This window comes from Lithobates pipiens, unplaced genomic scaffold (genome assembly GCF_037356315.1).
Source record: "Lithobates pipiens isolate NorthernLeopardFrog02 unplaced genomic scaffold, aLitPip1_a1.2 Scaffold_18, whole genome shotgun sequence".
NCBI lineage: Eukaryota > Metazoa > Chordata > Amphibia > Anura > Ranidae > Lithobates > Lithobates pipiens.
In genome coordinates, this window is record NW_027507758.1 from 69492933 (window position 1) to 69509165 (window position 16233).

Sequence of the window (16233 nt, forward strand, 5' to 3'; positions counted from 1 at the left end):
ATTGTGTATATATATATATATATATATATATATATATATATATATATATATATATATATATATATATGTATATCTTTGTTTCTCCCTCCCTCGCTTGATGGTGTTTCTTTGGGGTTACAGCTTACAGTTCAGCGTTCCTTGTGTACCATGGGCATAATTCTTAACATTGGTCGGACATGTGGTATTGTGGGTGAAAACTTTGGTCCAAAAAGTAAGCATTGTTTGGTGTGCAATTTTATACTCTACTGTGTTATATACACATGAGAATTATGTGACACATGCGACAGCAAGTAGCTGGGGAATACAACTTTTTGTACTCTACATATGCTATCAGTTTGTATATGGTCTATGTTTACGTTAGGCATTGTAGCCGGAATATGTATTATTATATCTGAAGTCATACAAACCAGAATGTTTTTATAGAAATATTTTTTGCCACAGGCAGAATGATACCAAATGCACTCTGCCGGGGACAGCAACAGCAGGCGATACTTGAATGGAAAACTGTTATTAAAGTGGAGAAATCTAGTGGCCAAAGAAGAGTTGATTAATTGGTATATTGAAGGCTCATTATTACAGGCATTTGGTGAGTGCATCCCCAAAGGGGGATCGTTTGAACCACAAGTGGTGTATTGTGTGGTGGAACCTGTTTCATCTACTTTAGATCACAATAAGAATTGTTTAATCGAGCACCATTGTTTTCTGAATACCGGAAGATATTAATGATTATTCACTTTGGATGGAAGTGTTTATGCGCTGCTATATATAAAAAGTGGACTCTTCATGTTAAGGTTTAAATTTTTTATATATAATTTTTAGATATTTTTTAATAGCTAAAGGCAATAATAAAGAATAAATTCACTTTTAATCTGTAGTTTTGTGTTTCTTGGTTGCCTCCAAAATCCCACAAAAATCAGGTATTTTTGAGTTTGGTTAAAGTAACAGGGATGATGGCAACCAGTGACCACACCCTCCAGTCATATGAGCTTTTTTTTTTCTTAAAAAATCAAATATAAGTACAGACTTTTACCCGGAATTCAAAAGCATTTAATAACATAAAAACACATCCTTTTAGATGCATTCCAAGCTTGCAAATCAACCTTAAAGTAGAACTAAAAGATAAAACTTTTTTTTTTGGACAGGGTAAGAGAGGATTATAACTGTAGCTTTTTGTTTTGTTTTTGCCATGCACCTTTAAGGATGTAGTGCTACCCCTGCAGGAAACACTGATATTAACTGGTTCTTTTCCAAACCGCACAGAGGTCGCTAGTAACCCAATCAACACTCCATTCCCTCCGGCTCCAATAAGCAGTCTAGTGGTTGTCTTTTTTGTAGTTTATTGCTTGTAGAACTTGTAGAACTTGCAACAGGAGAGGTGATGGGACATGGGATGCTCCATAATGCCCAGTAACACTGATTGGAGGGCAATCTTCTCCTTGTGGATATTGGGATGGCCTAAGGCCTCACAGCTGAAGACCATAAGGCAAGTCTCTTAGGCATCTGGTTATTACTCTGCACAGATGCATAGGTAAACAGTGCAATTTTAGTGTGCTGCATAATCAAAAGGGGGTCAGTTAGGGACTTTACCCACAATTCCCCAGGACAGCTGCCTCCTTTCAGCTTCCTGGGACCTTCCCTCTCCAGACTCAATCCCCTTGTAGAGAAATCCTGCACTCAGGTCCAACTTATTCTCAGGTTTCCAGCCCTGCCACAGCTGGGACCCTACAGAACAGCAACTCAGTCCCTAGGGTGCCTCGGAGGCAAGCAGCCCTCTTAGGAATCTTCACTGGCAAAGTAGTTAATAAGAGTCTCCCCAGGGCTCCAGAGTATTTACCACCTCCAAGACTACCTTCTGGGCAAACATCCTCAGGGATTGGCCAGGGCATTATAAATATTCAGATCATTTATTGAAATTTCCCACCCTAAGTTCTGAAAACGTCTTCCTGAGACAGGGGGAAACAATCACACTCCCAGCCTGTGAAACCATGAGCATACCAGAGCAAGTGATTGCTGCTCCCTTACCATAGAGGCCAAAAACTAGATTTACCTAGCATCCTATGCAAGGAGGGTGCTACGGGGAGATTTCATTCACTTCCTATCCCATAGCCAAAACAGGAAGTGCGAGGAAATCCCTTCAAAGTGAGGGAATCCCAGGTTGTCACTAAAACTGGTACTTCCATTGTAAGATTTCCCCTCCATTCAAATAGAGAGGGTGAATCTCCCTAATGAGGATACAGACAGAAAGAAAAACCCGACAGTGGTTCTAATCCTTCTCTGCTCTCTACAAAACTAAATAAAGGTTTTGTCTTTAGTTATACTTTAAAGTGTTACTAAAACCACAGCATTAAAATCAGTCTAAATATGCAGCATAGCATGCTTGTTATACTCACTGTGGAACTTAAGGGGTTAATCCTCTGTGTAAAAAAAGGCTATTTTATCCTGTATGTATAGATCCTCCCCCTCCTGCACTGTCTATCTGGGGAAAGCCAGCTAACACAGGCAAGGTAGCCGACCTGCACATGCTCAGTTGTGTATTTTATGCTGGAGAGAACATTTACTTGTTCTCAGAGCTAGTCAGGTCACATGATATTGACATCACACATGTGGGCGTGTATACAGGCTGTAGTTGAAACCTCCTCCTACCTGAACTCTCAGCACTGGAGAAACTGTGCAGTAACCATGATACAGATCATCCAAAAAAGTAAATAGTAGCAGTATTTTTATGTAAAAGGAAGATTTATAAGCTGTGGGCACTGTGGGGGGGGGGGGGGGGGGGAGAACTATTTTCATATTACTGGGTTTAGTAACACTTTAAAGTGCACATAAAACCATTTTTTTTTTGTTTTGCTGTCTGTGCCCTGTTGAGATTTTCCAAAGACACTGCAAGAAGTAAGAGCGTATATCTGGAACGTGGGGGGATATGTCCACCTAGCACTTGTCACGACAAATATTTTCCCCATTGGAAGACCTCAGCTCACCTCCCGTTCTGATCATAAGGCTGGAAGTGTGTTACTGACAAAATCACCTTGTGAAAAAATTAACAGACAGCTTGAATATTATTGAATAATCTAAAAAATTTAAAAATGTCATTTTTGGGTAAGGTACAAAATATAAAACTTTTGTTTTTGGGTAAACAGACGCTTTAATGTTTTTTGGCCTACCCTACCCTAAAGTGCTAATAAAATAATGGCACCTTATAAAATGATATAACTAAAATGTATGAATGAATTATTCACTACTTAAAAAGAGGAATAAAAAAAAAATACAACACAAAAACAATCAAAAAGTGGAAGCTTTTTTCTTTTAATATTGCTCTACCATCATCCTGAAAGGCATAATAATTTGACTTACACATCTGAACTGATTGAAGTTACAGAATCATGTCTCCTTTTTGCATTTAACAATATATACAATATAAAATAAATACATTTACACAAATGGACATATTTCTGGAGCACATGGTATGATACACATCACAAAAATATACAGTTGATTGCTTTACAGATGTGAAGCCCATTGATAACATGGTTTTCTTTGTTACTCCGGCTATGTTGCAACTCCTGGTTTATTAAAATTATCATTATCATATTTATCTTATTTTCTAATAATTTATTTGTTCTTTCAATGATCCTTGTACATTAGACTGCCATCAGATGTGTTTGTTTTTTTCCTAGGCAGGTAAACAGAAATGTTTCAATAATTAAAATACAATCACCAACCCCTATTTTCTTTTCAACAAGAAAAATAGCAATTTTAAAATTTTATATCCCCTTTTGACATTATTTAAAAAGCAAAACAGTGTAATAAATACAACTTTCCAATTTGATTGAGATAAAGAGACAAGCAATCACATTGCATTAAATAAGAAATAATAATTTAATTTCAAAATTAAATTAGAACAGTAAATAATAATTTAAATTTTATAATCATACTCCTTTACTCTTTTTGCATACCCCATGTTATTTTTGCTGTTTTGACAGAAATGCGAGTAAACATCTTTCTCGTTTGTTCAGATCTAATGCCCCACTGTCCACATAGCCATTGGACCTAAAGTAGTCATACAACAAGCTGAACAATACCAAGAACTACAATTTGCAGATATTTAATTAGGTCTGGCACACCAGCAATTAAATTATAATTAGCACATTATTAACTTCCAAAGTTTTGAACAGTTTTTGATTTATTGTATTATAGTTAATCTTAATAGTCTGAGATATTTGCAGATCAAACCTTGCACGCTTGCATGGAATATATGCATTTCAGTGTGCTTCTAAATGCCACGTACATATGCCTAATACAGTGAAATTGATGTGTACACGATAGTGGTATTTTTTTTTTGTTTATTTTTATTTTGTTTTTATAATATCTATATATATATAGTGTTACTGAAACAACATAAAGCTTTAAAATAAAATATTCTAAATATTTAAATAAATAATCTCAGTCTATCAGCACCTTTTGTTTTTGTTGTTTTTTTTTTTGTTGTTTTTTGTTTTTTTCTCCCAGGAGTTGTAAAAATTTAGTCACCAGGGGGGTGTACCAATTTTTGAATACCTGTCAGAGTTATGCATTTCAAGGTACTCGCCATCTGAATGAATTGCTAATGATGAGTTATCTAGAACCACACTACAGTCACTTCTCTACTGAGAAACCACAATCTACATAATAGTCTTTAAATAGCTAATGGTAGATACACAGTATTTAAAGAACCAGGCTGCTGTGTTTTATCAACCTGTTGTATTCTGGTTAAAGCACACAGAGTAGTAGAGTCTTGGAACTTTTTAAACAAAAAAAAAATAAAATAAAAAAAAAGTGAAATTAAAGTTTCCAAACAACACAGTGAGTTATTAATATTTGAGTTGATTTCATAAAAGCCATATATACAGCGCTTTAAAATTAAGCATAGTTTAACATAGAAGATATTTTTGGTGTTCCATTAAGAACAGTTTTAAAAAAAAATGTTTTTTTTTTTTGAAAGCCTCATGATTTCTTGTGGTGTAATTTTACAATTGGATGTTTTGATCTGCAGAGGAGACATAGTTTAGAAGAACAGTATTTCAAGGAAGCCACAGATTAAACTACTCTAGGCTCCCAGGGATTTGTACATCCAATATTTCCTCTAATTCTACCCTGTGTCTAAAAGCGCACGTCACGAGAACCAAACAACCACGAGGAGAACAGTACGATAAGCTTTGAAATGCAACTGAGAAGGAAAAAAAAATGTGGAAGAAAAGCACAGCAAACAGGAAACATTGAAAAGCTGAACTACATTTCATTTTTTTTTAGTTAGGATTACAATTTTAATTACATTTGTGTACATAGATTATGGGCGTTCACATGATACAGGGAGCAACTATTAACGCTTACATTGGCAGAGCATGTTGATGCATTGCAGGTATTTGTCAGCGACTGTGGCAATTGGGAAAACTGAGGAAGGTACATTAGATTACACCTTTTAACAGTCTCATATCCAAACGGCTAACATGCTGCAACAATACGGTTTGAAAAACCACACTGACTGCTTTAGCTATCTGTATAAAATTGCTGTTTAAAAAAAAAAAAATATTCCTTTGTACATTTATTATTTATATATTTTTTAATCTGGCCAAAAGAGAGTTATTTATATCATACACTTTATTGCTGGCCTTTGCTTTTTTTTTTTTTTTTAACCTGCGATATTAATTTACATTGTTATTATTTTTATGCAAATTAATTAACTTTTTTTTTTGTATTTTTGATATTTTTTTCCAAAGAAACCATACCAGTTTGCAAGCATCCTCATAATTTGAAGTGGTAAACACTTTAGACTACTTATGTACATTACATCACAGGTGTAATCTAATATTTTAGGAAAAAAAAAAAAACAGGTATACTAGGCTTTACACTTTAAGAAACTGAAGGTTTCAAGCCAGACTGGCACACAACATTAATTGCATCCGTGGTAATATGCACCGTCCCTTCATCTATTGCTTGAGTAAGAGACATACCCACATAACAACTGGTTAATGGCTGAAAATTGGTAAAGCTGGTACAAAACAACCTCTGTTTATAACAAGAAAAAAAAAAAATTAAATAAAAAAAATCTTTAAAGAGATGTCCTTATTGTTCATTGTTGCTCGAACCAATATGCATTTTGTATCATTATATATTAATATTATTATTTTAATTAATATTGCATGAATGAATAAAGCTCAAAACTATTCCCTGAAAAAGTTACGCAGTACCAAACTGAGAAATATCTGGAAGACTTGAAAAACAATAAAGGAATCAAATGGCTAGGTGGCCTAAATGGAGAACAAAATGCAATGAAGCAGCCGATGACATGTCGCTCAGGGTGTCCAATTAGAGACTGCTCCCAAGGAATCTTAATAGCACATTGAGTCATTGTGTTCTGGTTTCACACTATTTTTTTACCAATTCCTTAAGTTTTTGGGGGCATAATAGTCTATATTAAAGTCAGTGGCATCCTATGAATTTCTGTCCTTTGGCAGGGCTGGCTTCCATCTTTCTCAATTAAAGACTTTTTTTTTTTTAAATTCGTCAGCAGCAAAAATGGGAGAGGAGATACTTCACCAGTAAAATGCAGAGGAAAAAGTGAAAAGCTGCTCCAGTCTTTCTGCTGTTGATCAGTGCAGTCATTTGCTTTAAGTTCAGTACATTGGTTGCCGTCATGTTTTTGTCTTGTTTTCTCTTATTCTATCGATGGTGTTATCTGGTCACCAAAGACTCTTTTAGTCAGACCTTGGCCTCAAGCATTTCCAAAAACAGTTTGTGCATAGGAACTTTCCCTTCCAGTTTGATGTTGTAGAAATGTTGCACGGCCTTGGTGGAGGTCTGTCGGAGAAGCGGCAAAGTCATCAGCATCTTGCCAGCTCGGCGAGGGTCTTCAATGTGCTGCCCAGCTTCGTAATCCTGCAGAGCCTCATGTAAGACGTCTTGAAGCTTTTGAACTGCTTCAACGTCCTCTATATGCATGGAATCTAAAAGAAAGAAATTAAAACGTTTAGTTCCTAAATTCACCAAATAAAACTTGTCATTTTTTGCTGTTTGTAACCAGTAACAAGTTAGCAAATTGCTATTTTTTTATTCTCCTGAATCTATGCATGAATCCAAACTCCAAAAAATCATACAATTCATGTTTAATGATTGTCTAGATAGTTGAAAAAATGTAAAACTTTCAATCCACATGGAAATATGCAGACAAATCGATTGAGGAAATTCTCTAAATTTGATCATCACTTTTTGAAAATCAATGTATGGACTTAGAACAGGAATAAATAAGTCAAGGCATTCCACACCATAACAAACCAATGGCAGCACAACTATTGCTAATCTCCTTCAGTGGAGGGGCAGCCGTGGGCAATGATAAGTCAGAGTGAAGATAAAAAAAAATTGTTAGAGAATGCACTTGGAATCAGAAAGGAGACAGTGGGGTTGATTTACTGGAGAGTGCAAAATCTACTGCAGCTGTGTATGGTAGCCAATCAGCTTCTAACTTCAGCTTGTTCAATTAAGCTTTGACAAAAAACCTGGAAGCTGATTGGTTTCTATGCAGAGCTGCACCACATTTTGCGCTCAACAGTTTTAGTAAATGAACCCCAGTATTTAATCTTGTGTTTACTAAGGAACTTGCAGTATCCCTTTCATACCTGCTCTTTCAGTCACGCATTTGGTTAGCAAACTTAGCAAATGCCCATGGGTTTGCTTTGAGAATAAAATGTTTTTGCCACTGAAACGTTTTTCTAACAAGTGCTTCCTTTAGCACTTATGAATATGAATATATTTTTAGGCATAGTTGCAGATTTTTTTGTTGCAATAGGATGCAATTTAGCTTTGCTGCTCTCTACTTTGAATCCTAATACATTCCAAGAGCAGGTCTGTGTTTTATTCCTAGAGATAATGGTAAAATAGTTACATATTAAAGCTATGAAACCCAAAATTATTAAAAACCTACAGGAGAATTGGTTGCAGCCTCTGATCGAGAAAAGTTTCCTAACATTCTCTTTCGACAGAAGTCAGTAAAATGATCAACTTCTGTTGAACAGAGATGGCCACACACTGATCGAAATTTGGCTGGTCCCTGCTGAACCGACTGAATAGGAGCTAGACCAATGATTGACAATTGATGATGACAATGGTGTTCTTATGGACGTTTTGGTATCAGGTGGCTGATTTGTGGTAAGGGGGAGGAACTTAATGTAAAAAAGTTCCCCAAGCTTTCCTGGATGCACCACATCCATCCAGTTGCAGTGTTTCCTGAACACATAGCAGCCTTCAAAGTGTGCAACACTAGTTACCAAGTCAGAAACATTTGTAACAATAGGTGAGGCCAGCGCACATTAAAGTGTCCATATTTAAGTATAACTGAGAACATAAATAGCACACAAGTACCAAATGAACAGGACTTTAACAGCAGCAAGATCAGATAAGTAAATATGTCAAATTTTGGGGGAAAAAAAACATCTTCAATATTGCAAAATTCTTTCTCTATCTTCATTGCCACAAAATAATTACTGCAAACTGCTAATTGCAAAATCAATTTAAAAAAAAAAAAGTATTTATAAAACTAGTCACGCATCCTCTCTGTCTCCCTCTCAGGGGGGCAATTTGGGCAGAAGGTCTCATCTCACTCGAGCCGCGCCAAATCACGAGTCGTCATCCGCAAGTAAGCAAAAGCAATCTGGTTTTTCATTTTTCAGCGCGGCTGAGCCCAGCCTGGGATTGATCGTCGCATATGGCCCCAGAAAACAAACTGTCAATACTTTGAATGCTCCAGAATTTGAACAAATAGCCGCCTGCCCATTGAAGCCACTCATTGCATCCCATTTAACAGATTTTATTGACAGTTTCCTTCTTGTAATTAAAGGGAAAACTACTGGCCAGAAACCAAGATAAAGTTCAGAGAAAGGGTCAGAACAAAAACAGATGGAGGGGCACGGTGTGGCTGTCAATGGTACATGGCATCAGCGCGTGTTATTGACATACAGGTATCTAACGATCAGCGTGTGATTAAACACGGCTTTGTCTACAACTATATGTAAATGCTAAAAGGGACTTAAGGACCATAGGAAATGCATTAGGGTCACACAAAAGGGAAAGAACAAAGCCCAATGATTTTTACTTATCTCATACTGCTGACTGCTTCAGCACTTTTGAGTTTCTTACATGGACTAAATGGTTTTTGTTTAACCCTTCTCAGGGTAACTGGCTGCTGTGCTTATTGAAACATATGGTGTCTCAATCTGATTGTCTGGACCTCCTAAATAATGGAGTCAATAGATCTATAATCTCTAATTTTAACAGCTGTTTTAATCAGGTGTGGGAAGCTTTCTGCCAAATTGGTGGAAAACCAAAAGACATAGCATGTCCTGACTGCTGAAGACTTGAATTGGTGACGGTGATTTAAGATGGGTAACTTAAGTGACTACAATTTTTACCATTTATTTGGAACAATATAATCAATGTTAAGCTATAATAGTTTATAGCACCTCACGGTGGTCACTGAGCATAACAGCTAGGCAAAAAGAAAATGAGAGTTGCCTATTATAGCCAATCAGATGGTGTATACCATTTCCGAACTTGTGGTAAGAAAACATTTACAGTTAGATTGTAATTGCTGGTTATGAGCAGCAAATGCAGCAAAGGATGATTCGGGGGAAAAGCAAATCAGGTTTTGGGGGAAATTATAATACTTTCCTCATAGTTTTATTGGGCATTTAAATGAACACAAGTTGGGTAAAAACTATTGTTCTATTAAATCAACCCATTAATCTTCTTTCCTTCAGCTTGCCAAAATGATAACCATTTTAAACCTTGCTCTAACCACCTAAATCCCTTCCAAGTCCATATTTCATACAAATAACATACAAAATCAGTGTCACATACATTTCAAAATGTCCAACCAAAATGAGGCACCACTGGTCCTCTTCTTTGCAGATTTGCAGTTTTTTTGTTTTTTTCCATATACAATATTTTCAACTTGCTCTTCTACATGAATTAAGCTGTGATAGGTCAATTCAAGCAACTCCTACCTTTCATGATATACAATACCAAATAAATAATTTAACCCTCAACTCCAGGACTTACTCACACAAGAATGCTGCCACCACATTCTTTATAAATGTATTGTCTCTAGCACTGCTAAAAAACGTTTGGAATACCTGTGATGTCATTGCTCCTCCCAAGAGCCTTTTGCAAGTTCAGGGCACCATGAGGACATTTCTGTATGTTGCTGACACCATTTCCAGAAACATTGTGTTCCAAAATTCTGGATGGTTGTGAGTGGTTCTGTGGGCGATCAAAGGAGACTACGGTGTAATGGCATCACCTCCCACAGCTCCTTGATGCCCAACACTATCATATACACTAGAATTATGCTTTGTAGTGTGTATTATTATAAACTATTGCTCAATTTCTAAACAAAAATTCCAGTTAATGACTAAAAGTCTACTACAAGGCACGTGGGTGGGTAGATGTAACTGGGGATTGTATGCATCCATTCAATTCCACCCAGCATCAGCACCAGTAGTTTGGTGACATCACCTCTGGAACAAAAAGAGGAGTCTAAATGGCACTTATACTGGCAGGAAGTGGATGTGCAATGTTTATGGTCACACAGCCAGAAGCAAATATAGACAGACTGGGGATATGTGAGGAAAAGGAACAATAGGCCTTAAACAGCCCATAGATTAGTATTTTTTTTCACTCTACTAGTGGGTTGAATGAAAAAAAAAAGACTCGCTTCCTCCATCCACATACTTGATGTCACTGGTGGAATCCTCACCGCTGAGGTTTCCTCACCGATCTAGCAGGAAAAATCCAACAGCCTGGATTTTTACTTCCATACAACCAGCCTGCCCATACATGGATCAAATTCAACTGGTTCAGCAGTAAATTTAGGTAAATTTAGATCCATGTATGACTGGCTTTAGTTCCGGAGATAACTACATATGCAATCATAATTTGGTAATCAAAATTGGAGTTCTACTTTTATGCAAAGTGAACCCACCTGAGTTAGCAAGCGCTATAGCTTTGAGAGTTACAAACTCTTCTTTCTCAAGCTTCATGCTCTTGAATTTCTTGACAAGTTGCAGGATGGCATTGTTCAACTCCAGCAGTCCTGCCAATTTTGACAGGTCTTCATCCATGATATAGTCTTCAGCGTAGACCAGTTCATCTTCAAACGAGAGAGACCGGTACACAATGCCCAATATCAAGATTTCCATCCATGCACTCTGCAGAAGACTCATCTGATCAGCCAATGACAAGGTGGAGAATCCTTGAGAAATAGAAGAAATGAGAAGAAATGGTGGTTAAATTGGAAAGTGCATTTACACATTTTCAACTCTTTTGTAGCTGAAGTATTAATAACCAATGTATTTTTTTTTTTTTTGTGCTAAACCAAAACGGTTTCATATATGTGTAAAGAAAATGACAGGTTTGAGAGAAGTACAGTTTTGTGCTAGGATGAGTGGCACGATACTTCTACCTTTAACTACCTGCAAGGGTAGTTATTTGTAATTCCTGGAACTGGGCTTTAAAATAAACTATAGGAGTAGATGGGTATTTTGAGCTTTCTTTATAACATAAAAAATCCTTTAAAGTCCATTACTTTAAAGTATAACTGCACTTTCATTGAAAAGTTTACATCTAAACTTTTCCCAGCAGCCTCTGAAATAATGTCAATACAATGGGTTACCTTTACTTCTGATAATTTCTGCTTCCAGCAAGAATGCTTGCAGCCTACTGGCTCTGTACATCCTGATGTACATCTCTGCTTCCAGGGGACTGGCTGCTTATTCAGATTAAAGCAGAACCAGCCTCCTGTCCCTTAACAGCGCCCCCAAGTGGTGGCCAAGAAAAGTTGTTTTCACAGCAGAGGTGGATGCAAATACAAAGCGGATCATAAACAAGATTTATCTACAATAGAGGTAAATTATCCCATTGGCTTTTGTTAGTGGGCTGCAGGAACAACTACAGATATATTAAGTTTAGGGAAAATGCATTTATAATTTAAACACATTTTAGGATCACCAACTGCTATACAGCAAATATTTGGCATCAAGTCATAAATATACTCATTAACATAAACTTGGAGATAAGGAGTTAATAGATGTTCCGTATATTAAACCACACTGTTAATGTGCTCAATCACATTAGAAGCAATACAAGTAGATACAGTGGGAAAATAATTTCTTTGGCTTGTTGGCAAAAGTGCTTAAGTTTGCCAGTTGGCACATAACGAGGACAAGGACTTAATAAAATCATCAAAGGGGATTAGAAATGATTTTCTTAAGGGGGTCTTAAGACGTGTCAGAAGCTTATTGCAAGTGGCCTGTAAGACATTGTACAGGTTCCATGAGAAGAGATGCATTCAAGCTGAACTCAGCTTTTAACTCTAGTAAAAGCCATTCTAGTACTATTATCTAGTACTATTATAGTACTAGTTTACATGTAGCAGTGCAGTTGGAATATACAGTATATATATATATATATATATATATATATATATATATATATATATATATATACCGTATATACTCGAGTATAAGCCGAGATTTTCAGCCTCTTTTTTGAGGCTGAAAGTGCCCCCTCGGCTTATACTCGAGTCACCGCTGTCTGACTGCTCGATCAGCGTATCGAGCAGACAGACGGCGGACATTAAAATTTAAAAGCCGCGCCTCCTTCTCCGCCTCCGCCTGTGATAGGCGGAACACTGAATTTCCCAGCAGTCAGTGTTCCACCTATCACGGACATCCGCTCATTCTCATACTACGGACGAGTATGAGAGGATGTCCGTGATAGGCGGAACACAGGCTGCTGGGAAATTGAGTGTTCCGCCTATCACAGGCGGAGGCGGAATTTTGAATTGTAGAATGGCCGCCGAGAAGAGCGGCGATCCATCGGCACGGCACGGGACGGAGGAGGCACGGGACGGAGGAGGCACGGCACGGGACGGAGGAGGCACGGGAAGGAGGAGGCACGGCACGGGACGGAGGAGGCACGGGACAGAGGAGGCACGGCACGGGTCGGAGGAGGCTCGGGACGACGGCGGCTCGGGACGGAGGCTTGGGACACAGGTAGGCTGGACACACACACAAGGCTGCACGGACACACACACACACACACACACACACACACACACACACACACAGGGATGGATGGATGGATGGATACACACACACACACACAGGGATGGATGGATGGATGGATACACACACACACACACACACACACACACAGGGATGGATGGATGGATGAATACACACACACACACACACACACACAGGGATGGATGGATGGATGGATACACACACAGGGATGGATGGACACACAGGGATGGACGGACACACACACAGGGATGGACAGCCATGTCTCACCCTCGGCTTATACACGAGTCAATAAGTTTTCCAGTTTTTTGGGGGTAAATTGGGGGCCTCGGCTTATATTCGGGTCGGCCTATACTCGAGTATATACGGTATACACAAGACATTTTTAACAAAAAAATTATTGGTGTCTGTGTGTCCCACTTGGAAGATTCACTCTCTATTTGTCATGGTGACTATTGTTACTGGGAATGAAAGTAAGGGAAAATCTACCATTTTAAGTTGTCATTAAAAACTATAGAGGGTAAATCTTCCACTAAGGACACTTGTTCAGAGAGAGAGGATTTCCCACACTTTGGAGATTGTTTTTGTTGTGTAGCAAAACAAGAAATGGGGAAAAATCTCCCGAAATGGGAGACAAAAAAAAAACATTCGCTACCCTATTGAAAAATAAAGCAAACTTCAAATTTTAAGTAAGTCTTTACCGTATTTGTAAAATATAAAAAACAAATAATATAAAAAATGTACTGTATATACAGACACACCAACAAAATAAGCTCAATAGGAATTCAAAACAAAGCTAATTTAGGGAGATTTAAAAGTCAACCTTTACCTCCAACCACAAATAAAAATGTAAAATGAATAGTAAAAATAAATAAATAAATAATATATCTCTATCTATCTATCTATCTATCTATCTATCTATCTATCTATCTATCTATCTATCTATATATATATATATATATATATATATATATATATATATATATATATATACACATATATAAAACAAAATCAGTTTTTACATCAATATTCTACTTGCAGAGATTTCCCTGCAGTATGCACCTAGCCTGTGACTGGACAGTGAAAGGAAAAGCAGCACAGTGACCTACTCATCTCTGACACTTTGCTCTCTTCTCCTATCAGCAAGCTTTTATGTCAGCACATCAACTGATTGGCTCCTTGTACTGCTTCTCCCTCTCCCACTCCAGCTGTACAGGGACTACAATAGGGTGATACCAGGTCATATCCAGGTACTTAAACTGTTTACATTTAAAAAGTAAATTTAAAAGAGAAGTATGGATTTATAAATAAGCAGACATTTATACTCACCTAGGTGGATGCAGCATCGATCTAATGCTGCATTTGTCCCCTGCCAGCTCTGCAGTGAGAACTGAGCAATCAAACACTGTTGATCGCTCAGTCCCCCACTCCGTTCCGAGCAGAGAGGCGTGACTGTCAGTCACTCTCTCTCTGCTCTGCCAGGGCATAATGCAGCGCTGGACTGTGGAGGGGGCAGTAGGGGCTGGCTTGGGCTGAGGGGCTGAGCCAGGTGTTGATCCAGGCATCTGGGTGGATTCCGACTGCAAAGTCTGGATATTTCCAGAGCCTGGACTGGTTTGGGATTCAGCCCGCTGTCAGCTGAAAATGGGTTACAGGAGTGCAGAACGAACTGAACTCCTGTCACCTACATGAGAAATATAGTCAAAAGAGCTTTGGTTATACTTCTCCTTTAATTATGTAATTATGATTACAGAGCTGCATTAATCTGTATATTTTATATCTGCCTAGAGTTCAGCATTAACCTGTGCCAACTCAGGATTTGTCTATCTATTCATACAAAAACAAAGATGTTGACCCATCCTAATTTAAGTTTATGTTGCAGAATGTCTAACCATAAAATTAATTTCCTCTGTAAAATGTCTGCGTCTTCCTTCTAATACAATCTGGTGTATGTTACCAATTCTAATTTGAAATGCATTACATTTACAGCCCACGAGGTTAATGACTGATATATCTGCAACGAGATTATAATAAATTGTTGGGCTTTTTTTTTTTTTTATAATATCCTATCTAAAAAACAACAAACACTTGATGTCTTTACCCAGCAGAATGTAAATTAGCGTTTTGTTTTCAGAGAGGTCCCACATTGGGTTGCAATAAAAGGAAAAAAAAAAAACTTTTTACATTCTTTCTATAAAAAAATAAAATTAGATTTCATATGATTCCCAGCAGATCCCCAAAATACATTTACTTGATGAGATTGTGGGCCGTAAGTTCAAAAAAGTATTCTGTAGACTTTGTCACAAATCATATCGTTTCTTGGGGACTGTCCCTCGATAAGCAATAATTTAGACAAGCAGAGAAAAGTCTTTCAATTAGCTCAGAACGATGCTCTTCTCTCAAGATTCCGATTATATATATTTTTTTTCTTTCTCTCTCTCTCTCTCTTTTTTTTTTTGACTGCAGTAGCAGATGGACAGAGAATACTGCCTGCAGCACCTTCCGATGACAGTCTAACTCTCCCCTCCCAGGCACTGCTGTTAGTAAATAATTAGATTTACACATTCCCCAATCTCCACACATCTTTCCACCGCATAATTAAAAGTGGGATGATTAGTTTATTGAGTGCAAGGAGGAACTTTTTTATTGAGGTCCATTCATGATTTTATCAGGGCCAGCACTTTTATAGTTGTCACGCGGGTGCCGGCATCCAATTTTTCTTATCAACCTGATTAATACAAACGCTGTTTCAGGACGCATTAATTAACAGATACAAATCTACGTTCTCATGGAAGGATCAATACGGAGAAGAAAAGAGGCATCAATGTGAATTTAGTGCTGATGATGGAGCAGACACCATATTGACATTTACGTGGATGGAAACCTTAAAGTTTTTCTACAGCCCCCTTTGTCCCAGTGATTTAGAAATTAGCTATTTTTTTTTTTCCTTTTCAGGCCTTACAATGTTTTAGGCACCTTTGAGTGGTTTAATTAAGCACAGGGTGATAAATTCTGTCAAGTTATTATAAGGGTGTTGCTGCAATATTGTGTTTTTTTTTTTTTCTTAAAACTTCTTAAGATTCATCCCACTTAAAAAGATATTTAAGCTAAATATCCCAAAGTT

The 16233-nt window shown here is 37.5% G+C and overlaps 1 protein-coding gene across 7 annotated transcripts in view; it reads right to left on the bottom strand.

Moving 5' to 3' along the window:
• Positions 1 to 3282: 3282 nt before the first annotated feature.
• Positions 3283 to 16233, bottom strand: part of ESRRG (estrogen related receptor gamma) — a 1080228-nt gene continuing 1067277 nt past the window's right edge. For all 7 annotated transcript variants that reach the window (XM_077485775.1, XM_077485771.1, XM_077485773.1 and 4 more), the window contains 2 exons: positions 11009 to 11278; positions 3283 to 6980 (listed from right to left, as the gene is read on the bottom strand). In XM_077485775.1, coding sequence (XP_077341901.1) covers positions 6736 to 6980; positions 11009 to 11278 — 515 coding nt within the window. In that variant the 3' untranslated portion in view covers positions 3283 to 6735. The remainder of the gene's footprint in view (positions 6981 to 11008; positions 11279 to 16233) is intronic.